The sequence below is a fragment of the Uloborus diversus genome, chromosome 8, assembly GCF_026930045.1.
Source record: "Uloborus diversus isolate 005 chromosome 8, Udiv.v.3.1, whole genome shotgun sequence".
In the NCBI taxonomy this organism is placed as follows: Eukaryota; Metazoa; Arthropoda; class Arachnida; order Araneae; family Uloboridae; genus Uloborus; species Uloborus diversus.
The window spans coordinates 145,515,264-145,540,605 of NC_072738.1; the positions used below are offsets into that span (position 1 = coordinate 145,515,264).

General features: G+C 31.7%; 1 protein-coding gene across 1 annotated transcript in view; it reads left to right on the forward strand.

Moving 5' to 3' along the window:
* Window positions 1–23,038, forward strand: part of LOC129227416 (ATPase family AAA domain-containing protein 3-like) — a 37,867-nt gene extending 14,829 nt beyond the window's left edge. The window contains exons 6-14 of the mRNA XM_054861970.1: window positions 1,069–1,138; window positions 4,430–4,642; window positions 6,261–6,386; window positions 7,853–7,977; window positions 10,169–10,220; window positions 13,205–13,275; window positions 15,726–15,893; window positions 17,265–17,373; window positions 21,347–23,038. Coding sequence (XP_054717945.1) covers window positions 1,069–1,138; window positions 4,430–4,642; window positions 6,261–6,386; window positions 7,853–7,977; window positions 10,169–10,220; window positions 13,205–13,275; window positions 15,726–15,893; window positions 17,265–17,373; window positions 21,347–21,535 — 1,123 coding nt within the window. The 3' untranslated portion in view covers window positions 21,536–23,038. The remainder of the gene's footprint in view (window positions 1–1,068; window positions 1,139–4,429; window positions 4,643–6,260; window positions 6,387–7,852; window positions 7,978–10,168; window positions 10,221–13,204; window positions 13,276–15,725; window positions 15,894–17,264; window positions 17,374–21,346) is intronic.
* The last annotated feature ends 2,304 nt before the right edge of the window (window positions 23,039–25,342 follow it).

Genomic DNA, 25,342 nt, shown 5'->3' on the forward strand with positions numbered 1-25,342 from the left:
CCAATCTTTCTTCGTGATAATTCCGGACTATAGCTGCTGACATTCTTCGTGAAAATTTTACAGAAGTTGGTGATGCATGTATAGTCTTTTCACATCATGAATTCCTTCAATGTCATTTTCTATCTGCTTTCAATGATTACGATGAAGACAAAAAAGAAATAATTGAGGGTGTCTCCACAGCCCACAGCTCAGGCATTGATAAGCAAAGAGATGTAAGTGAACATTTTCAAGTTTTTAGTAAAACACGTTTAAAAATATCATCCTAGGTACGCTTTCATTGAATTTTTTTTCTAAATCATGCTGTATAGCAGCAACTACCAGCGCTACTAGTACCATTTCTTACCCCAAGACAGAGGAGAGGTTCACCTACCATGTGTACTGGTTATCTCCAAATTTTTAATTTTGCCACTTACATCCCTTTGCTTTTCACTACCTCAGCTGATCAAGCAATTCTAAGCATAAAAGCTCTAAAACTATTTTTATTTCTAAATTGCAACAATGAAGCAAATTTGCAAAAAAATTTTAGTACAAATTGTGTTACATACTATAAATGAAATTATATCTAAAAATTAAAAATAAAAACAAGTGAAGAGATTGCTCATTTGTTCCACTACTTCGTGGGAGGCCCCGTTTTCGGTTTTTCCGCTTGGAACGCTTTTTTATCACTGGTCTGACAGAAAACATAAAATCAGGGTTCTACCGCATCTACATATTTATTCAATGAAAGCATTTAGATTTCTCATTTTGGTGCTTAGAAACTGATCTTAGGTGTTATAATACCGTTAAACTTTAAATTCTTATTTCTAACACTGGATGAAAGAAATACTTTGTTTAACAATCCTCTTGAGCTATACCCATTGCCCATAATGGGCCTTGGCTTGCTTTACGTTTTTGCTCTGCACAACCCGTTGCATGGACTTGTCCTTCCAATTATGAACTTTCATTACAGCTGTGTTGTGTAATCTTTTTAAATTTCTCAGTTCTGTTTTCAAATAATTAGTATTTTTAACTTTATATTTGGTAACACAACAGTCATTTTATCAGTCTGTTCTGTTACTTTATTTTTAGAACAGCTGGATCTATTTTGGGAACTGGATTCAATGCCTTTATTAGTGACTGGGGTAAAGTTACTGCAACTGTAAGTGCTTTTACTGCATTTAAAACTAAAATTATTACTTTCTTGCTTTTACCTGCCATTTTGCTTGTGTTAATATAGACTTGGACAATAAATTCTGTTCCTTGGTAGAAACAGGGTACATTAATATATAAACAATAAACTTATTTAATGCAGGTGATAAGTAAATGAAGATTAAGGTTTAATATCTAAAAATAAAAAAAAATAAAAACCCTATGCAATATGAATCAGGAATAAGTGTAGGAGTAAAAAGGAAGTTTACATGGTCTAGCCCCTCCTCCCCCCATAATGACAGATAATAAGATCAACAGTTCCAAATAAAGTCCGCAGAAAAGGAAGGCGTTGAATATAAATCTCTCTATTGGAAATTGCAAAAAAGCAGGAAGAAATCCCATGTCTTTTGAGAGCTCTTGCTCTAGAAAAAAATAAATTCATTTGGCCCTGAATACATCAAGGTCTATACAGACGGTTCTAAGGATATTGATGGCAATTCTGGAAGTGGGGCAATTATGATATTCGACAACCAGGCTCAAAGCCTTAGCAATATAAATCCTAGAGGTCGTTCTGTTATGAATGCAGAATTTAAGGCAATTGAAATGGCTTTAAATCACTTAAATAAATCCATGCCTATAAGTGCAGAATTCTTTGTGGAATCCATGACAGCCCTCCAGGAATTACAAAAGAGCTATACTAATTTTAAGGGACATAGTGACCTGCATTGAAGCACTTCAAGGGGACTCCTCCCAAACATTCTAGTGGATCCCTTCTCACGTTGCACTGGAGGGAAATGAGATCGCTGATGAATTAGCTAAGGCTGCAGCTGTTCCCAATGTGAAATTGGATTTTGACCTTTATAAATCCCAACAGAAAAGAGCCTTAAAAGAAACCGCTCAAATGGTGTCCTCCCATCATTGGTACATGGCCGACAATCCTGGAATCTTAATTGATCTCGGTCTTAGTCAGCACAATTCTTCATGCTTAGCAAGACTGCTTACTGGACACGCCATAAAAAATAAAGTTTGTAGCGGGAGAAAAAGTTTTCCCCCACCTGTACTTCATGCAATTTACATCCAGCTGCCCCTGAACACATACTAAGTTGTATAGGGTTGACAAAGAAAGAACTTTTCTCAGCAGGTTTTTTACTGACTCTAGACTTTTTAAATGTTTTTAATATTATATAATTTTAGAATTTGTTTTTCTGCTTTTTTTTGTGTGTGTGTGTGTGTGTGTTTTTATAATGTATATGGAGTTTAGATTTTCTGTGTTTTTTATTCTCGCAGCTGTACTTCAGCTTCTCCACGGATCCATGTTCATGTTTTGTGTCTTGAACACATGGAATGATAAAATAAATAAATAAAATAAAGTGGATGTTTCTTTTAAAAATCCTAATCCCTGTCATATTGGGCTCGGCGCTGTGCGAGCTGTCTCAAATGTTGCATTGCTGCTTGCCAGAGAAAGGGACGCAGTCCATAATTCTTCCATGTAGAAAGAGCCCATTTAAGATGTAAAAAATAAGTTATAATTAAAAGCCCTTAGGAATTTCTTTGTCTCTGGATGAAAGATACCCTCTATCTTGTTCTGTACCCCGGACAATGTGTCTGCAAAATTTCATGAACATCAATTGAGTAGTTATGTGTAAAAGTGTGTCAAACAAACCTACTTTCCCATTTATGTTAGTGAGGATTTTGTAATATTTACTTGTTACAGTACTTTTTGCTCTTGCTACTAAAACAAAGTTTAAACCATTACATAGCTTTATTTGAAACATTTTTGCATCAGCAATAATGTAACTCTTATTTTATGTATTTTTTCACTATTTCTGAATATTCTTCCTTAGCTCTTTTCCCTCTCCAAATCCTAAGTAGTTACTCTCAGCTCATAGGGCTTATAAATGTCTCCTTGCATTTATAAGGCTAAAACCGATCCAACAGTTTTGGGGAAAATACAATAGAAAGATATATATATATATATATATATATAATTTGAATTTTGACCTCTTAAATACAAATTATGTTTTTCACAATCATGAGTGTGTGTGTGTGTATGTAGGCATGTGTGTTTGTGTCTGTGTGCAGGTATGAGTGTGTGAGTAGTTGTGTGTAAGAGTGTTTGTGTGTGGTGCGGAATGTGAATCTGTGTAGGCATATGTGTTTGTGTCTGTGTGCAGGCATGAGTGTGATGAGTGTGTGGGTAGTTGTGTGTAGGTGTCTGTATGTATGTATTTGAGTGTGTGGGTAGATGTGTGTAGGTGTCTGTATGTATGTGTTTGAGTGTGTGTATGTGTGTGTAGATGTATGTAGTTGTGTGTGTGTAGTTGTGTATATAATGCGTGTAAGTGTAAGATATGGACGCAACCTGGAGACGGCTTCTGCTATAGGAGCAGTATCATGAAGAGCTGGTCGACGGTGGTGCTGCAGAGGGTGCTGGCGGGAAAATAAAATGATAGCACATCAAAACAGTCAAATGAAAGCAATAAGCAATCATGATTGCTCAATAAAGGTGAAAACAGATCCAACAGTCCATAGACCTTCTCAAGCATCCAAATTTGATATATTTAGTAATTTAGCTCTGTTTTTTTTGATGGAATTTTTTGATTTTCATGTAGCTATGAGTCTTATTTAATGAATATCTTTATTTAAAAATAAAAGTTTAAATTTCAGCAACATTGCTTTTAACAATGTTTGGTGAGCCACTAGGTGCTTTGTTTTGACTAGTTAGGCAAAAAATGTTGAAAATAAGCCATGACATGTCTATGGCAGAAAAGTAGCTTCCCTACAGGGGCGTAGCTAAGGGGGGGGGGTTTGGGGACAAACCCCCCCCCCCCGAAAAGTTAGTCTCAAAAAAAAAAGAGAAAAAGAAGAGAGAAGAGAAAGAAAAAAAAAAGAAGAAAAGGAAAAAATTCCAAGCGATTATATATATATATATATATATATATATATATAAAATACATATATATATATATATATATATAAAATATATATATATATATATATATATATATATATATATATATATATATATATATATATATATATATATAAAATATATATATATATATAAAAGAAGTAACCCCCCCCGAAAGTCGGGTCTAGCTACGCCACTGCTTCCCTATCCGGGCTTTTGTAAGGTTTCATGGTTTATAAAAGAGTACAAACTCTTTTGTGCTGAAATTTATTCTTTCATCTTAATACAATAATGTTTGCAAAATCGTAAATTTGAAAAGATTTAATGTGATATAATACATTAAGAACCCGGGTTTTAAAAGTGTTTTCAAATAACTTGTTTTTATTATAGGTGGCTGGTGTTACTATGCTTGCCTTTGGCTACTATACAGTAAAACAAGGTACTGGTGTAGCTGCAAGATTCATTGAAGCCCGTTTAAACAAACCATCGCTTGTGCAAGAGACATCACGTCTTACTCTGTCAGAAGCCCTAAAACACCCAATCAAAACAAAACAAAGGTTGTTGAACAAACCTAAAGATGTTTTGCAAGGTGTTATATTAAATGTAAGTGAATTATAAAAGTAGAAATGAATTTGTTGTAACATTCTTTTGGCCTTTAGTTAGTTTTGTTTCAAATTTATCAGTTAATAATAATGTATTAACAAACAATTTATTAGTATAATAATGTTTTATCAAACAATTTATCTATTGTTTATAAACCATAGTTTATAGATCCCACTCTGGGCAGTTAAATGAGTACATTTAATCAGACCTGCAAAGATATGAAATAGCATGGCTGATATGTTGAGAGATCTTAGTAGTAAGGAGGAAAACATATACAGTGAAACTTCTCTACAAGAGAGGCAGTCGCCTAAAGAAGTGTCAACCTAAATTCACCAAAAGAATTTCGCCAAAAATAGTTCTGTAAATTTAAAAATTTTATAGAATAAAGAAACATGAATATTAGTTGTCTTTGCTATTTATCAAATACTACATGACATAAGCGCCTAGTGTGCATTTTTAAAACTTTCCTAAAATATGAAGCAATTTCAGATTTTTCCATTCGACTTCTCTTTACGACATCTTTTTCAATGTTTGAAAGTTTCCCATTTTTTATGAGTTTTAAATTTGTTCTTCAAAATTTTAGTAATTTGAGTTTTCCCCCAACATTGAACATCTACTATCTTCCTGTCTGAATTTCCTTTTTAATAAGAATCAAATCACTTCTATCCGCTGTTTCAACATGTTTTAAGCCCTAGATTAAACAAGAAATTTAGCTTAAGTGCACTGTCATTCTTGTACGTCCCTTAAATTCACACCAAATGTGCTTGCCTAAGGGATTGAGAGACCCTAGTGATTATCAGCAGTGTGACTTACTTTTCACTCGTCATCCCTTCCTTAACCTCAACAGTAAACAAAGCGTCAAAATCCACTGACCAGTTTGGATTGTAGATTTTTTTTTTGTGGGGAAATGTATGCAAGAAAATTTTTGGACAAAGGGCCAGCCAGTGGTCATTCACAGAGGGTTAAGTAGGGGAGGCTGGTTGCAAATTTTTAGCATTGAATTAATAGAGGAAAAAATTGGTGCTTTGGAAAATTTGTCATTAATGGAGGGCGTCGCTTGTAGAAGTTTCAGTGTACTATTGTAAAATATATGCAACAGCATTTAAAAATCTAAAATTCAGACATGTGTCATGTGCTTACAAGGAGACTCTCTTTAAATGCAAAAATGTCTTTTCATTTATTAGTTCACATGTTTTTGCATTGAAAACGGGATTCCTTGTAATCTTTTAACTTGTCATTGGATTTTTCTGCTAACTTGCCTTTTGGTTTTTATGTTCTTGTATATACTTTTACTTTTTCACTTGGAAGATATTTTTACTTCATGAAATACACTGCTTCCTTATTTTCTTTTGTCTTGATTACAACCACAAAAATGATTACGGGTTAAAGTTATGAAAATACATCTAAAATTCAATAGCTTATTGTAACGTTTGGTAAACATATAAATTTACGGTTTTAGTGTCACATTATTGAATAACAGAATTTTGTATAATTTAGACTATGTAGTTAATAATACTCCAGAAAACATTAACTAATTTGAAACATGTTTTTACTTATTAATGTCGAGTCTTATTTTTCAACATATAATTATTTAAGATTTATTGTGTATCTTTTTTAGCCTACTTTAGAAGAACGTCTTAGTAAAATCACAATTGCTACTAGAAATACTAAGAAAAATAAAGGCATGTACAGAAATCTGTTATTATATGGTCCTCCTGGTACAGGAAAAACTCTTTTTGTAAAGGTGGGTTTTTTTTTCATCTAATTTCATGGACTTTTGCATGACAAATATTGAACTTGCAGCATTCATTCTAATTGGAAACATGCTATTTTTTGTGAATAAAATGTTTTTGCTGGAAACAAATAACTTTTACTGTGCTGTGACTGTAGGGAAAAGAGGAATACGACATAATGTGTATTTATATTTTCAAGCATGTTGTCATGCTGTCCCCACGCTTAAATTTATTACGTTCCTTTTCCCTTTTGTGTTATAATATTAAGTTCCTTTTGTTTTGCTTTTAAAAAATTTTATAGACTCTATTGCCCATCGAATAAGCTTTCTATTTTACTTTTTGGTCATATTTTTGTAATCCTACTTCGGCAGTTGTCAAGTTATTTGTGCCTATATATCTAGCAGAGAATAGTGCTTTAAGAACTTTGTTTCTATTTCATTCTTCTATTGTTTTGAATTATTGAACACAATAATATGTTATTTTCTAATATTATAGGAATTGAGTTTTTTTCTTTCCTTCACTAATTGCCATCTCTTACATTTTTTCTATTCTCCCGTTATTTTGAATGTGTTATTATTTTCTCTTTTCTTGGTGTGTGTAATATGTAAGGGGTGATTTTGTTCTGATACTGCTTTTCCAGAAAAATAATTCCTCTTTCACATTAAATTTATTTTTACTTACGATTAAATTGTAATTCTAATGCTGAAAAATGTACTAATTTGTCCCTATAATGTATAATCAACTTTTGTTCCTGTAATGCCATAAAACTTGAAGTGGCAGAGATGCTAAAAGTTTTTGGGCTATCATTGAGAAATAAGCTGTATTTATCTTTTCAATGGGATCATACGGTTGACAGTGGGAAACAAAATTGTTCTCTTTAAGATATTTCAAGTTACTGTGGATAATAAGCGAAAATCTATTCCTAGAAATAAGTTACAGTTCAATTTGTTTCAGTTTGTGATAATGAAAGTTTTTTTCCCTTAATGTACTGCATAGATATTTGCTTTCTTAATACTTTTTGAAGCAAATGTTTATATCTAAACAAGATTTTTTCTTTTTATGGTATTTTAATCGCACATAGAGAAAAAAGAAATTCCCTGTTTGAAACCGCTCTTTAAAATCAATAATCCTTTTCGTTATTTTTCAGCATGTGTGTCCTTATTAATTTAATAAATCCATGTTTTCTACTCAATAAATAAAACAGATAAAAGGTTGTGTTGACTGGAAAACAATTTTTATATTTTTTCTTCTCCATGGGTAGTTATGATAGCATATGGCCTGGCAGAATCATTTATGATTTTTACTGTTACGTCTCAACTATTTTTAACTAAAATGCTTTTGCTTTATGAAATATAAAGAATATCTGTAGTGAACACAATGTATAAATAAAATAGTCATGTTTTCTCATATTATATAACAGATCACAAATAAACATGTTAATATAAAGCATTTATTCAAATCAATTTCTCTCTTTCAGAGGTTAGCCCAACACTGTGGTATGAACTATGCCATTATGAGCGGTGGTGATGTTGTTGCTATGGGCAGAGAAGGTGTTACTGCCATCAATAAAGTTTTTGATTGGGCCAACAGTTCTCGAAGAGGGTAAGTCTTACGTCTTAAATATTGAGAATCAACATTTATTTGCATTGCTCCTCTTAGTGCTCAAAAATTATGTATAATATATTACTATGTAATTTTTAAAATCAATTTGATTCACTTTATGCAAAAAAGTAAACTGAAAAAGGTTGGATGTTCACTGCAGTCTTTCAGTTTATACACTACTCACTTTCAAAGGAAGGAATTGTGCACATTGAAATACAAGCAAGTAGCTCATTACAGCATCCAGAAACTGCAGTTTTACTTTATTTTTAGAAATAAACTGACTAGAGTAGCCTCTCCTATGATGTGAAATTGCCTTCATACTATTAGTTATAACAAACGAGCAAGATGTCCGCAAACATGTTAGTGCTGCTCAGCCTCTTAACATGAATCTAGAAAAGTTTTTTTTTGTGCATTTTGATTTAGTTGTCACCTATTCTGTTTCTTTGCAACCTGTATACTATTATTCAAACTAGACAATGTACTATGTGGGAATGTGTACAAATAAGTCATGCATTAAAATTAAATAGAAATATGAGCACTAATTTGTGTTATGAAAGGTTTACTGCCTCTAGCTCTTTATGAATATTCCAGGTTGGTGACTCCTAAAAATTAGGAAATGGTAGTCCCTGGATGCTGTAAAAAAAGCTTTTCGGTATTAACCTATAATGCTGCCTCAACTATATTTAAGGGGCGAAAGCATTTTGCTTTATGCATAGAAACATTGTAATTATCAAGTTAAATCTGTAGTTGACTTTGAAAATTTATTTTTTCTTTCAATTTTTTTTTTTTTTTGTAAAAATAGTTAAGTGAGTCTACATATTCAGGTTTCAATTGAGGCAGTGGGAAGCTAAGGGATGTAGGTGGGTTTTTTAAAGTTTTGAGTAAAACACATTTAAAGATAAGGTCCTTTGTAGACTTTCATTGAAAAATTACTCTAAATCATGCTGTAGAACAGCACCTGCCAAGGCTTCTAGTACTATATCTTGCCCCAAGACAGAGGAGATGTTCAGCTACCATTTGTACTGGTGTCCTCAAAATTTTAAACTTTCTCACTTACATCCCATTGATTCTCACTCACTGCCTTAATTGTTTCTTCACAACCTTTATTATTCAAACTAAGAGAAATATCTTTTAAAGAAAAGAAAAAAAATTAAATATGTATGAATAAGTAATTCATAAAAAAACAAGATATAAGTATAATTATCAACTTCTGTGTAGCAGCACTTATGCTAGATCAGTATTATAAAAGCTGCTGATTCCAACATTGGGGATTTTTAATTATTTCATACAATTATTTTATTTTAACATTTATATTTATATATGTGTATTTTACAGTGGCATAACTAGCATGGGTGATACTCGGGGCGGTATTTTGTGATGTCACCTGTCTACAAATGAAAAAAAATAAAAAATAAATAATTAAAAAATAAATGAAAAAAATTAATTAATAATTAAAAGAGAAACAATTTTATTGTTTTATGTTTTCATGAAATTCATACAATTTTCAGGTGCAACTAAATTTGTGTTATAACTAAATTTTTGTGGGTTAATGTGCAAAAAAAAAATCTAAAAACTATGAACGCTTTTTGTATAATTTGCCCTAGATGCATATGTACAGGGCTTGTAGCAAGGTCAAAAAAGGAAAGGGGTGGTTTAAATTGATGGCCCCTTATTTATTTCAAACTTATCTCAAAACGGGGAAAGATAATGGGTTTTAGGTTTAGGAGGATGTTGTACTAAGTCTTAAGTATTGACAATATGAACAAACTCCTTAGAATTATATTCACTTCATGATAGTGAATAGTAGTCACTTCATAGTAGGGGGGGAGGGGTGTCCCCCTTGAAAAATTTTCAAATTTGCAGTGTTAAAAATGCATTTTAGCTTTAGATTTTTTTAAAAACTTGGAATATCGCTTTGGATGTCATTCGCCAGACGGGTGATACCCAGGGCGCACCCCCTCCAAGTGTCACCTTTTATATGTATATATTTATATATTTTCATAACGTTGTGCAAAGTATAACCAGGTTGTTTTATTATTTTTTTTCCCGCTTTACAGTTTTCATCTCTTTTGTTTCTATTTCTCAATATACAATATGTATGCGTTTGTATGTCTTATCTGAGTGTATATACCTGTGCTTTTGATATAATTACAGAAATTAATTGCCTATATGTATCTATACAAATGTTTAGGTTGTTATTGTTTGTTGATGAAGCTGAAGCCTTTTTGCGAAAAAGAAGTTCAGTAAGTTTTTTGTTTGATTTTTGTCTAACATTACAAGTTAAGTGATGTATAAAAGAAGCATAATGTAGTTAGCTCCTATGTGTGTACAACAATTTCTCACTTTCGGATTCTCTCCACATTTTAAGCCTTCCATCTCCTTCTGCATTGAAAATCCTGCATTCCCCCCCCCCCTCCCCCACCAGGCATGTCATCCGAGCAGTCGAGGGGAGAGTCATTATGCAATTTTTGCTTGTATTTTGATGTTTTTTTTCCTGTAAAATGCATTGATTTCAAACTCTTTGCCCCCCCCCCCCAGGAAACTTTGAAATAATGGATCTGCCCCACATTTTAGAATGTTTTACATATCATCAGTGGTTTCAAAAGCCAGTTTCATTTTTGTTCTAAAGCAGTTATGTCATGGCGGAAATGAGCTTCATGGGGTAGTGTGTTCTACATCAATCAAATTGCATTTCTCTTTTCAATAGTATGCGTTGCCTATTAATTTTTTAACCTGCAGAACAGTGCATGAAACAGTGTCACCATAGAATAGATGCAATTCTAACTGCCGACTTTGAAATGAATTTAGTTTCTTATTTTTGTTTATCACTTTGTGCAACATATTAGTTGTTGAAAATGTAGATAACTTTATGGCATAAATGTTAAAAGCAGACGTTCTAAGAAAGTTATTCCGATTTTACTGCAGAAAGTCTAATTTGCAATCAGACAGTAAAACATTCCGTCAAATGGTGTCAGTGTTTATTTGCTTAGTGTTAATTTTTTTAGTCACCACCGGCAAGTGGTGCAACTTAGTCTCTTCCTTTCATTTATATCCTTCTTACACAGTTTGATCCCGACTCTCGACTAGTATCATTTCTACTATACAAAACATACCTTTGTGAAATCAATATGTTGTACTTGCTGCAAAGATCGAAATAGAGTAGGGATACACTTGGCACTTTGTCTTGCTTGTTAGGGATAAGAGAAAAATATTGTTTAAATCATATCCTTGTTAGTTCTTTATGCTTTATTTTGGATTTTAATATGACTCGTAATGTGTTTTTAGGCTTGATGAGGATTATTTTACAATTTAATGAAGCTTTTTACTGTTGTTGACTGGGTTATGTTAGTCTTAGCCATAGCACTAGCCATAAATATAATTCTTAATTTTGTTTTGTTAAGTTTGGGGAAGTTTTAATCTTGATTCATGTTTTTTTTTTTTCATTTAAAAGTAAGTTAAAAAGATAAAATAATATGTAGTGATGCATATAAGTGATTTTCATGAAACTTTGATCAAAAGTAGTGGCAATTGCTAAGATTAGGATTGTAGGATGTCGCCAACTATTAAATCATTTATGTCCAGAAGTGATATATCTCTCATGTTGTGAATAGGGTAAGATCACCAGTAACAGACAAGGGTCCAGTAACAGACAGTCAGGATTTAAATAAGCCTTTTTGAGAGGAAAACTGATGTTGCTGTTGCCCATGAGTAGGGTGTAGCCATCTAGAGTTATCAGAGTGAATTATATGAGCCAGTTGGTATTTACAAGGCAGTGGTAGAAGGTATGAAGAGCCGCCACAAGGTCGGCCAGTGTTTCATGTTCATTTGAATTTTATAAGGTTTTAGATCTAAAAATAAAGAACTTTTGCACATTTTGAAGAGAAAGGGAGAATTCTGTCCACTACCTCATCCTTTCCTCGTCATATCTGTTGCTTGGTATCATTATAATTGTCAGTATCTGTTACTGGGGGTCGACCCTTTTTTCAAAATTGGGCAAATAAAAATAGAAATATTTAATGTAGAGGATCCATAAGCAGTCAAATGTTAGACGAGATGTAGTTGCATGAGAGAGAAATAGTTTCAAAACTCTAAATACATTAAAAGGCTCAAAAAATTGAGTTAACCTGAGAGCAATGTCTTAAACATGTCTGTGACTGGTGCCGTAACCCTGTACCCCTATTCTAAATTGTCCTATATTCCAAGAAATTGTTAGTGGACTTCGAAAGATTTATTTAGACGCATAAGAGAAGTACTTATTATATGTAAACTAGCTGTACCCGACACGCGTTGCTACGCCAACAAAAAAATACATCATTATACTGATTTTCATGACAGTTGGTTGAACAGGGCAGAAGTTGCTACTCTGCAGTGCCACCTGGTGGCAAGTGGCTGCAATGAGCATATTACGCACCTTCTCCGTGGAAAAATACATATATATAGCAATTTTCATAATAATCGGTCCAGGTATCAGGTGAAGCCGTGACTATACTCAAATTGTGTACTCACGCAGTTTGCAAGATCAATCAATCGCTAAAAATATCAAATAGAAAAAGTTTTAAATCCCCCCGTTGCATGAAAAGCCATAAAACAATAAAGAAAGAATTTAATTGTTCAAACTAAAGAAAAATGGCAACAGCTAACTTCTTATCAATGAGATAAAGAGAGATTCTTATCAATTTCTGCAGCCGATAATTTTATTCGTACTTATCCAATGGATTGTGACTTAAATTGGAATAAAAAAGGAGCTATCAATCGGATTTTTTTCGAACTGGTCTAGAAACATTCCCAGTACCAAAAATAACAAACGGTGAAAGTTTCAGCCAAATCTGCCGGGTAGTTTTTGAGTTCATGGATGACATACAGACAAACATTCATTTATATATATATATATATAGATAAGAAGCAGAGTGTGTCTTATGATAAATCAAGTTTTATAATTTATCAATTTTTGAAATTATTTTTACAATGATGCTATTGTAGTATAATCACAGCTAGTACCCTTTTAATTAATTAATTTTATTGTTTAAAGAATTAGTTTAATTGTTACAAAATAATGTCTTTTAAAATGTTCTGCACTGTTACCAAGTTCTGTTTTTTTTAGTGAATTTTTTACATTTTGGAAAATATAGGTTTATATTTGTATATGTGTGGCTTGATACATTCTAGAATTTTGTAACGCAATGTATTTCCCTTATTTTATTTTATTTTATTTTTTGTTTTATTTTAGGAAGCAATTGGGGAAAATGTTCGAGCAGCTTTAAATGCATTTTTATATAGAACGGGAGATCAATCTGATAGGTATAAAAAGATGTTTATGCATTGCTTTAAAGTTTATATACTTTTTAATTCTTGAAATGTGCTATTGTAATCCAATTTTTGTCAATTTATTTTTTGAAGAAACTATGCTATTTATCAGGGATTCAAAATAATCACAAGAAGATCTGAACTTGATATTCAGTAGCTAACACTATAAATAAAAGAATAAACAAGCCATTAAAACTCCTTTCTTGCCAAAAGTTTTAGAGCTGGCAACATTTATAGTATGAAAATTTTGTAAGGCAAATAATGAGCAGAATCTGGCAGCAGAAAAAGTTAGGGAACAATAATGCAAATCACAGCATTCTTAATGAAAACTTAAGACAAATTGTGAACAAAAAACACGTGATTCATTAATGTTCATAAAAGATTAACACAGCTATTATGCTGAGATATTAATTTTAGTTTCAACTATAATTGGTCCCTTTTCAAAAGCTCCAGCTCAATGATTAGAAATACAATGTTGTTGTTCACACTAAAATGATTGTGTTCCAGTTGTTCACACAAATTTTTTGATGTGTTAATTACGAGAAATCCAGTATTGTTTATTGAGCTTTTCTCTTCCCACTTCTAACATTTTTCTTTCCTTAGTCCAAACTTTTGGATATAATATATTTTTGACTTTAATTATTTCTGACATTGATCGTGTAGACCTGTTAAAATGCAGTTCAAAATTTTTTTACTTTAGTAAATTCTTGTATTTGCTGTTTTTGTATTAGTGATGCCTTACTTTGAAAAAATGCAATCTCTTTGCATTTATTATGAAAATCTAATTTTTCTTATTTTTGATGCTTACTTCACTTTTTTAAGAAGCAAATGAATAAAATTTATATTTTCAACACTTAAGATCATGTATTAAAAATTTTCAAGCGAAATTTTGTGTTCTTTATGAGTATCAAAAGTCGTAAATCTAAAACAATTTTGCATAAAAGTCTTTTATTTTCCATCTTTAAACCTTTGTTGATTTCATTTAAAAAATTGTAATATCTTTATAATTTTCGAATCTTTACAATTTTCTACGTAAAAATCGTATTATCTAATGCGTTTGCTGTGAGGACCTGATTTTTCTCAATTTTGATGCTTACTACATGTTGTTAAGGCAAAAAAAAGAAAAAAAAAACCATAAAATTAAAAATTTTTAAATGAAATTTCCCACTTTTTGAGAGTGAAAAGGGTTAATGCTGGAAATTGCTGACTAATTTATCTAATTGTTTCAATTATTTTAAGCTTTTTAATACATACATAGCATTATCAGTTTACATTTTAAAAAAGAATCGTATTGATAAAAAGCTTAAACAATGTGTATGCTTTGCTTATCATTTTGTCAATGATATGTTTTAAATATTTTTTAGGGTATAATTAGTAAAATACTAGCTCATATGTAACTTTATAACTCATTATTATTTTAAACATATACACCATATTTTAAATCTTAATAAAACATTCGAACATAAAGCCTTATGTCAACAATACCTATCAATTTATAAATTTATAAGATGTTTTTTATTAGAGGCCTTCATTTTAAAAACTTTTGCCCCCCCCCCCTAGACACCCCAATTTTTTTTTCATAACATTTTTCAGGTATTTTTTCATCATCAGCACACAAACACCCCCGCTTACGAGATATAATCTCATAATTGAAAAATCTGCTGCAACTTATGAAAAAAGAGAGACCAACTAAGAAAAGTATGATCTAAAATGTGTCTGGTAAAAATTCAGTCAACATTATGAATTCTGATTACAAGATAATGATATTTCTGATTGGAAGGTCAAAAAAGTTTCATATATATATATATATACTTTTTTGCCTAGTTTTACATGTTCTACCGCTCTCAAGATTCTTATTCACTTTAATTTTTAATAATGAACACCCAAAAGAGTACCTCACTTGCAAAAAAAAAAAGAAAAACAACTTAGCTAAATAGAATTTCTTTAGCTTTCTTTTTGTAAAATTATTTAATTCATATTTTTTTGAGTTTGTGCAAGTTATGGTTGGTTGTGTAAGCAGTTTTCTTGCAATAGATGTACAACAGTCCTAAAAATCTTCTCTAATAAAATAGACAACATTAAAAATCATGTGTATCAGTGATGCTTAATATGTGTTCAAATATTCTGTATTTCTGCCTTGGATTAACACTAATTAATTAAATCATATTAACCACTTGACGTACAATGACGTCTTGGAGACATCCAAGAGGTTGTAATGACCCGAGAAATGAATGAGATCCCAGAGATGTCCGTCTGCAATGGTACTTGAAGCAAATGATATCTCAGAGATATCAGTCTACAGTAGGGGGTGGAATAAATTACATCTCCTGTACGCCACTGTATATCAAGAGGTGTATATTGTTGTTACGTTGTCGTAACTTCAAGTGATTTTTAACTAGTATGCTAAGGGGTTACCTCAATAAAAATACTTAGGCGTGTTTTAGGTTCATGCTAGTCCTTGCCAGCAACACCCCTGAACAACTGGACTGGGCTATGAATGACAGAATGGATGAAGTTGTTGAATTTAGATTACCTGGCTCAGCAGAGAGAGGACGCATGATTTACATGTATTTTGAAAAGTTTGTTCTTATCCCAGCTACTGAAGGAAAAAGGTAATTTTGTCTTTCTATAAACATAGGGTGTGAATTTGAATTTTAAAGTTCTAATAAAATCCTTTTTAATCAGAAGACCTTCCTATGCAATCCTTTGTAGAGGTTGTTAAATGTAGACTTGCTTGTCAGTTTGTTTTTAAATTAATAATTCACCTTTTAACATTCGTAGTAAAAGCTTTATAAAAGATAGAAAGATAAATATATATATTAAATATAAAGCAACTAAGATTGTATTATTTTAAATTTTGGTTTTTTGAGTAACTAAAATATCATTTAATGTTTTCGAAGAAGTTACAAAATCTGATGTTGCTTTCTCAAAAAAAAAAAAAAAAATCAAGTATTTTAATAACATTCTAATTTTGCTCTATCAACATTGAAAAATAACATTTATTGTGTTTCAGTAACATTTATTAAGTTTTTTATTTTAATTTACAAATGATATCCCTTTTTATTGGGTACTAGTGGTACCCACATGGCTTTGCCCGCAGTTGAAAATTAAAAAGTCATTCGGTTCGCCTGTATATTTACAAATAATGGATGACGAATTTCTCACCAATTGGCTATGTTCATTCGCTCTCACATTCCACGTCATGATAATTTTGTAACTTACTTGTCTATCTTATGATAATTTTGCTCCAGAAAGCGTTTTTAAAATTGAAATAGAAAAAGAACAAAATCGAATTTTTGAAAAAATCGCTTTGAGGTGCACACTTCCATGCCACAAACTAACTTTGTGCTAAATTTCATTAAAATCGGACAAACGGTCTGGGTACTATGCGCGTCACAGACATCCAGAAAGAGAGACTTTGAGCTTTATTATTAGTAAAGATATCTCATGGTTGCTGAATTTTTCTTGAGTCAGAAGAGCTCAATTTGGATTACTTATACCATCATAAATTTAGAAAGTAGACTTTTCTTTTAAAGGAAGTGGTTTGAAACCTATTTGCATTAATTTAAATAAAAAGCCAAATATGACAATCTAAAAAATATAATTTTTTACTGTCATCTTTCCACTGCTGGAAAATGTTGCATGCAGTGCATCAAAAACTAAGAGTTGATAGGGCTTTTATTCCTGGATGTAAGTTTTTTTTCTATATATGTGTAAAATAAATTCAGACAAATGTAAAATTGCGATATTGAAATTTTTATCATAATATACAAAAAACTCAGGCAACTATTCTATCTACTGTAAATAATCCAAAATATAGATGAAACATACTGCACTTCAAATTCTAAAGAATGTACAAAGGAAGTAGTATTGTAGTAGCATACCTAAGGTATTGAGCTAAAGCTAATTTTTATTTCTATTTTGCTTACCTTTTGTTTAATTGTGTTTGCATCTGTTTCTTTCAATGTTTAAATATTTTGTAGGAGATTTAAAGTTGAGCAGTTTGATTACATAAAAACTTGCTCTGACATAGCAACAATGACTGAAGGTTTGTCTGGAAGAGAAATAGTTAAACTTGCATCTGCATGGCAAGTAAGTACAATTCCCCTATGTTTGAGAATTTTGTTGAAAGTTAAGTCTTGGGTTTAAACTTATAACAAAATGAAATCTTTTGCAGCTCTTTTGAATAAGAACAAAAGCACTTTGAATTCAGGTTTCTTCCTTTGTTTTTTTTCCCCCCCAAACACAAGACAAAAAAAAAGAAAAAAAATACATAAATAAAATAAAACACAAGAAGAAGAATAAAAGTCTCATTTATCAAATGCATATAATAATAACATTAACAGTTAAAGTTCATTTCATTTTGACTCAATTTCTACCTTAAGTCAGTGGTTAGGCCACTGAAAATTAATGTTTTTATCAATATGTATTTTTTTAAATCTCAGTAATAAAAGAAAGAGAGGAAGATATTTTCAGAACCTCTGTAATTTTCTTGATTTTTCTGCACCAGAATTTTTTTATTCAGTCTTATTGGTTGCCATACGTCATGCAAGGACAGATCCAGAAAGTATTCAAGGAGGGGGCGAGTGATTTCAAATACTTACCCTTTTATTAATTCCTAAACCTCTGCCCCTTAACAGCATGGAAGATCGTCTTAAAAAAATACATATTTTTGCTGTTTTTGGAACTTCCTTTGTGAAAAATTTTGGAGGAGTGTAATGAACCCATACCTTAACTTAACGTCATCAAAGGTGTCCTATAATTATTTTCTTTTTTTTTTTTTGGACTTCAAATTAAAGAACTTTCCAGGGCAGAGCCCCTTAGCCTCATCTAAAATTTATCTAAAATTGAGTTCTTGTATTTTCGGAAAACTTCTTGTAAAAAGTTCCGATCTCTATCACGAAGGTGTTAAGCGATGTGCTACACTGCCGTGCTAAGCACAGATGTGGTATCTGCACATTTTATCAAAATTGAGTTATTGTCACCAGGTGGTCGTTAGTCAATTAATTTACCTGCATGTCAAGTTTTTTAGCGATTTGTGAACACGAAATATTAAAAAAAGCTTTAAGAAAAAAGTCGTAACTGCACAGTTTGCGGAGTTTGCTAAGGCAATCTGAACGTAAGTGACAAATACTAAGCCTTTAAAGTGGTATCTGCACAGTTACCACTTTTTTCCTTAGTAATTTGTAGATACGAGTTTTATACCTTAGTAAAGCAGCATATTTAATAATGTAGCAGTTTATTGTAACACAGAATATTAAAATTAGTTTACCGTTGAATAGTTGATACAGGTCAAAAATAAAAGCTAATACTACTTTGGATGAATGTTCAAGTTAATGTTCGACTTTCTCTATTCCAATTTTTATTTAAAAAGAAAATTCTTAAAAATTAAATGCATTTAAAATATTCTTATCTAAGTCTTTCATGAAAAAAAAAAAGCATTTCATTCTACGTCCAATTATATTTTTATTTAAGTATCGTCTGCTCTCAAAATTATCTTCATGCTATGTAAAAATGAATCTAGAAAATAAAACATTATAAAAAACACATTCTTTGAATATAAAAAACATAAATTGTTATAGATTACAGTTTTAACCCTGCGGAGTTTTGAAAATGGTATCCTTCAGAAGGTAGATTCTGTTAGATTTGTATTAACAAAATAAAACGAAACAGCCAAGTCTAAAGAAAGCAGATGTTTTCAGTATTATTTAATGATACTTTCAGCACGTTTTAATAAGCTATTTTTATCGTATCTGCGCAGATACCCCTAAAAATGCGTAGTAATTGTCACTTACGGTGAAAATAGCTTAGTATATGAAAAGTTTTTGAAAAGAAAATTTATCGTAACTACATTTATTAATTTTGAATTAAGATTTTTACAAAAATACTCACTTACAGTTTTTAGATAATTTATTTACGAAACAACTACCGCAAGTTGAGCATTTAATTAAGTCATAAATCAAAGAAATGAGTTGTAAAACTTTAATCGTCAATTTCTCATTTTGAGCTCTACTGCAGATACCACATCTGTGCTTAGCACGGCAGTACAGATGCGCTTTTATAATTACAATATTCTGAAAGAATTCCAAGAGGGAGAGCATCCTTTTTTTCGCAATATTGTTGAAGATCGTCCAAAATTATGTTTTTGTTACTTAAGTATCGAAAATGTGGCGAAGGAGAGTTCCTGCATCTCGGCTCAATGAGGGGGCTATCGCCCCCTTTGCCATTCCCTTGTTTTCACCCTTGACGTCATGAGTAAGTGACCGGGGATCTAGGTTGTTTGTGTGAAAGACTGTTACCGACAAACTACTTTCTTTTGAGCAAAAAGGAAAGTAAATAAAATAATAGTAATAATTGAGGATAGTTGTCTTAACAAGGATATTTCTTTGAGATTGGTATTTAAAATTACAAACTGCAGAATACAGAGTATGCAGAATTTTAACACAATTGGAAATCTGAAAAGTATGCATTTACAAACAATATTTATCAACAAACAAAATCTAATGTTCAAATTCTCATTGTCAAGACAATGGAATATTTAGAACAATAGTTTTTAATTGAAGTAAAGTAGATATGCTAAGCGCATGCCTTAGAATATCTTGAAAATAAATAAATAAATAGATAAAATGTGATAATAATAATCAAAATAAGTTAATATTTTTTCAAGTAAGCAATTCTTGAAAAAATGTTTCGAATGTATTCTATACATAAATTAATTTTTTTTTCCAAAGCAGACAGTATCTAATTAAACATAAAGAGTCATTTTAAAAGGACAATTTTTGATTGAAACTAATGATGCATGATCTAAAAAATCTTGCAAAGAAAAGAAAATAATAAATTTGCTATGTTTTTTTTTACGAGAGAGAGAGAAGAATGATAAAAAAAGCCCTCTTTGGAGGAATTTTGTTCTTTTCCCTCCTTCTTTATTTATTTTTCTTTAATGCTATTTTGTTTTGGTGTGTTTGAGTGTGGTGGCTGTGTTTTTCCCAATGATTGTCATTAATACTTATGTTTTTGTAAATTTTTATCACTGAAGTACATTCCTAAAACAAACGTTAATTTGACTTAATGTTTCTTATTGATTGAAATGCTTTATATAGAAAAATTTATATTGACTTTAGTTGTTGAAAACTGACAGCATTTGACAGGCTTTGCTTTTAACTTTTCCAGCAGAATGTGGGGAAAAAAGGGTAAAAACTCGCTTTGACATTTTGCTTATCTGATTGCCGCTGTTTTCAATCAACCCAGTGCCAAGCACACAGCAGTGTCGCCAAGTGTCGCGTTGGTTTTACTTCCACTATCAGCTCTCTCTAAATGGACCATAGTCCTCGAAAATGCCCATATTATGCTTGAAAAATCTTTGAACATTCCTTGAAAAACAATCCACTTTTGTGTACAAACCATGGTATTATATATTTTAATTTGTCAAATATGTTTGTAAAAGCTTTGAAAGTATCTCTCACTGTACTTGTTTTTGCCTTCTATTGGGACAGTAGACATTTGGTTTTAATGTGTTTGAGATTTATCCTTGGCTGATGAGCACAGTTTTATTTCTCTCCCTTTTAATTGTGGTCCAGTTATTTTAATTTTGGTACATTTCCCTAATGTTTTATTGTTTATTTATGTCTTTCAATGTATGTATGCAGGGGCATGCACAGGAGCGGAGAAGGGACACCTGTTGTCCCGGGCCCAAGCCTGGAGGGGGCACAATATTTTAAAAACTAGTCGTGAAATACAGGGGTAAACAATATGGAGGGGACCCGGAAAAGTTACTTGTGACCGACCCCAAAATTTCTGTGCATGCTCCTGTATGTATGCAGGAGTATGCACAGGAGAGGGGAAGGGACATTTGTTGGCCCAGGCTCGTGCCTGAAGTGGGCCCAATATTTTTATAATAAGAGGTGACATAAATATGTACTGACGTAGGAATAAACAATATGGAGGGGGCCCCAGAAAAGTCATTTGGGACGGACCTCTAAATGTCTGTGCACGCCCCTGTATGTATGTATCTATATATACATAGATAAAATTAGCTTATCATTCATGCCTTCCTTTTTTATTTCAGTTTGCTGCATACGCTTCAGATACTGGCCTGTTGACAAAAGAAATGATCATGACTGAGGTACAAAATGCTGTAAAACAGCATGAACACAAAGCCAGTTGGCAGACCATAGAGGAAACAAAGAAACAAATATTAGAAGCTTCTAGGCCCAGAGCAATACCTCTTGAATACCCTAAAGCTTCCCCTAGTTAATCAAGACTTTAGTATAGGATTATTAAAATTCAATCATATATTTCATCTGAAAATCAGTAATATAGTAATGGATGAAAGAGAAAATTCTCATTAGTATTGAATATAATAAAACTTTAGTAGGAAATCTTTAGAAGAACGAAATTCATCAGCTTCATGACATCAATCCGCACTGTAGATATTGAAGTATTTTCAATCATTGTGTATCGGTGTTTTTGTTTTGTATTGCATAATGCTCAAGGTATTTGTTGCTGAAGAAATTTTTATTTCCAAAGTTTAATATATTTTTTAATTATACGAACTTTTTGCTGGATTTTATGTGCATAATTTTACTGACCATTTTGTGTGAAATGTTTAATATAATTGGACATTGTTTTTGAATCATAGTTGGGTGATAATATTTATTTAAAACATTATTTGATGCTTGATGTGTCATGAATATTAACTCAATTGTCATGTTTTAAAACATACTGAAATTAGTAACCCTTTTTTATATTAATAGTATCACAAAAAGTCAGCTATTGTTTATCTTTCATATTACAAAAAATGCCTTGTTAGCAAATCAAAATGTGTTTATTGTTGATATTATTATGTTTCTACACTTTGTTTTAAGGTAAAAGTTCTATGTTCAGATGTTTATGGACCTGCTGTGTTGTTGTTCATACTGCACACTATTTGTTACTTCAAGAAATTCTATAAAAATACATTTTGCTTCTTAGTAACACAGTTTTTTTAAACAAATAAATTTTGACAAGTTCTTATTTTGAATTAATGATGTAATTACCTGTATTGTCAACTACCTTTTGCCATGTAGTTTGCAAATTTTCAATTAATGGTGGTTAAAAATCAATCAGGGCTCCCAAATAAACCTCTTTTCCCTTTAAATTCTGTGTTTGAGATTTAAGTCTGTTTTTACATTTGGTCTTCTTTTATGTATTTAAAAATCAATTTCAAAAAGCCACTTCCACTCACACTGATCGGCCATCAACTATTGCATCAAAGCAGTGTGATATTCAATCTTTCTCCTTCCACCAGAAAGATGCGTCCCCCTCCATCTCCAAATCTTATCAGCCAAAAGGGAGTTCATATTAAAATTGTGATGGGTAAAAATGCTCTTTTGATGTGAGGATTTTAATCTATTTATTATTTTTTTAAAAAGAAAAATCACAATAATGGTTCATTACTGCAAAAATTAAGTTTAAGTTTCTTTTTTCACTAACTGCAGACTTAAAAATAAAAACCTAGATTGAACCCTGTTGCCGTACTTAAGGTTCATTTGCAACATAAAGTAAAGGATGATGCCACTTGCTACCCAATCACAAAGACAATAGAATGGGAAATGTCAAGCCTTGGTAAAGTGAAATCAATAAGCAATCTTAATTGCTCAAAAAAAAAGAAGAAAAAAAGCTTTATTTGTTTAGTTGATTACTTAATTTTTTGTTGTTTATCACATAATTTTCCTTGCAAGTCAATTTATGAGCGGCAGTTATGTGTAATCAAATATGTTTGGAGGCTTTATGCAATGTTTTGGATTGATCTTTTTTCCTCAGTTGACTAAATAATATTTTCCTGTTTTCAAAGTTGAAAAGTTTCTTTGAAAACTCCAAATCCGGATTCTGTATAAATGTGCAGTTTACAAGGTTACAGCACACTATTTAGATAAATTATTGTTGTGAAATTTTTATCTCATTAGTGGGAACCTGTATCTAAATGGCAAACCATATGTATCTAAAATCCCTGTTTGATTTATTTAAGGATATTTTTGGGAAGATGACAAACAGTAGGTACTGAATATTAATGTTGTTTCTCTTAACCCTCTTTAGTTTTGTTTAAATTATAAATGGACCTCTATCACCCTTTTCTTTGCCAAAAATTAATTGGGAACTCTGAGTTATGGAACAAAATAAGACGGTTAAGAATGTGGTATTTTGGATATCAGCTAAAATGTTTTCTTTTTTTCCCCTTTTCTCATAGCAATCAGAATTAAGTTCAATCAATGTCTGCCTAGTATAGTGAGTAAGACTACTATACCGAATTTATTTTTTACGGGTTTTGTCTTGATCAGTTGTCTTGCTTACTCATGTCTCATTTCAAGTCATTGGAACATACTCACCTAACATTGCAGCATCTCCTTTCACTTTAGTCTCATCAATGCAACTTTTTCTGTGTAACAAAATATTTTTTTAAAATTTGGCATGCTCTCCAAACTCTCATTCTGTCATTTCTGAATATTTTGTTCTAAAACCAATTTATTTATTATGGATCCAGGATTAAACATTTACTTACTAGTTGACAAATGGAAATTCATATTGGGAGATCTTACTTGAATACCCAGTAACACAAACAGCGCAACGCCTGTTGCAGATCTGTAACGAGGTCTGCAGACTATTTCTGAATAGGAAAGTCTATTATAACTGTCTGCACAACTCTGCAGAACTTAAAATGGAAAAACACAGTTCCAAATGAAGCATAATGAAAAGGTGAAAGCAAAAAACACTCTAAAATCCATGAAGGAGCTTTCACTGGTTGAGAGGTTAATAGCACTTGCACCTGCAGCTAACAGCACCCTAAAGGCTGATTCACATGGCGACAGATCCGTCCGCCCGTTCCGATTTATCGGACGGGTGGGAAAATATTGCAACATTCATACTGCCGTGCTAAGCGCAAAAGTGGTATCTGCAGCTGAGTTCAAAATGAGAAATTCCCGTTTAAAGTTGTGTGGCCCCATGTATTTGATTCAGATGAATTTTTTTAGAATTTTTTAAAAAATACTTCCAATCGACAAATGACCATAAAACATTGTATTTGGATAAAATATGTGACAAAGAACCATTTGGTGACAATAACTCAATTTTGACAAAAAGTGCAGATACCACTTTTGTGCTTAGCACGGCAGCATACTAGCTCCGTCCGATAGCCACGTGAAGGTGTTCCCCCGCTAGGGATGAAGAGCGCGCATCTAATGCCGTTCTTTTGTCGCTCTCTTAATCAAAATAAATTTAACAAGAAGTTATAAGCGCTACTGCTGTGATTGCAATAAGCCTTTTAAAAATACATTATTGTTTGTCACGAACGTCAAGCAAGCGGTTAGTAGGATCACTTTGAACGTTCAGAAGAATTTTGGGCAGTAGAAATTAAAATGGCCAAACGATAAGGGTAAGCAAGTAGTGTAACAGAAAAATTTTCAAATTTTTGTCTACAATATTTCTGTCAAAAACGTGTCTACACACCTCCCTCACCCTCTTATATTTAATAGAATTTATGAGAGAAATATTATTATTATTATTATACTTTTTTTTCTGAAAAACTTGTTGGTTGAAGTTTTAGAAAAAAAAGTAAAAATTGAATGAGAGTTGTACATAAAAAAAAACATCTGTACCACATTTCAGTCCTCCCCCCCCCCCCCGCTTGATCTTCAATGGAATATATGAGAGAAATATTAAATGTTCAAATATTTTGAAAAAATTTGCTGGTTGAAATTTTCGCAAAAAAGTAAAAATTTAATGACAACTATACATAAAAAAAATCTATTTAGTCTGAAAGGAATCTAGGCATGCAACAGTTGAAACTTTGACTCGATGCTACTACAATAGGTGTTGTTCAGCATCAGTATTTCATATAAGTTCAAGCTAGAGCACTCTTCGTCTCTTAAAACATTTAAAAAAAAAATTTGGTCTAATATTTCAATCGTTTAGTAATAACTGAGCGTTATATGATTAGGTCCCGTACTTTGATGGCCTAAAAAATCTTTAAAAATGCTCTTAAGAACTGAAAAAATGTTGTTAAAAATAGCAAAAAAATGTCCTTAAA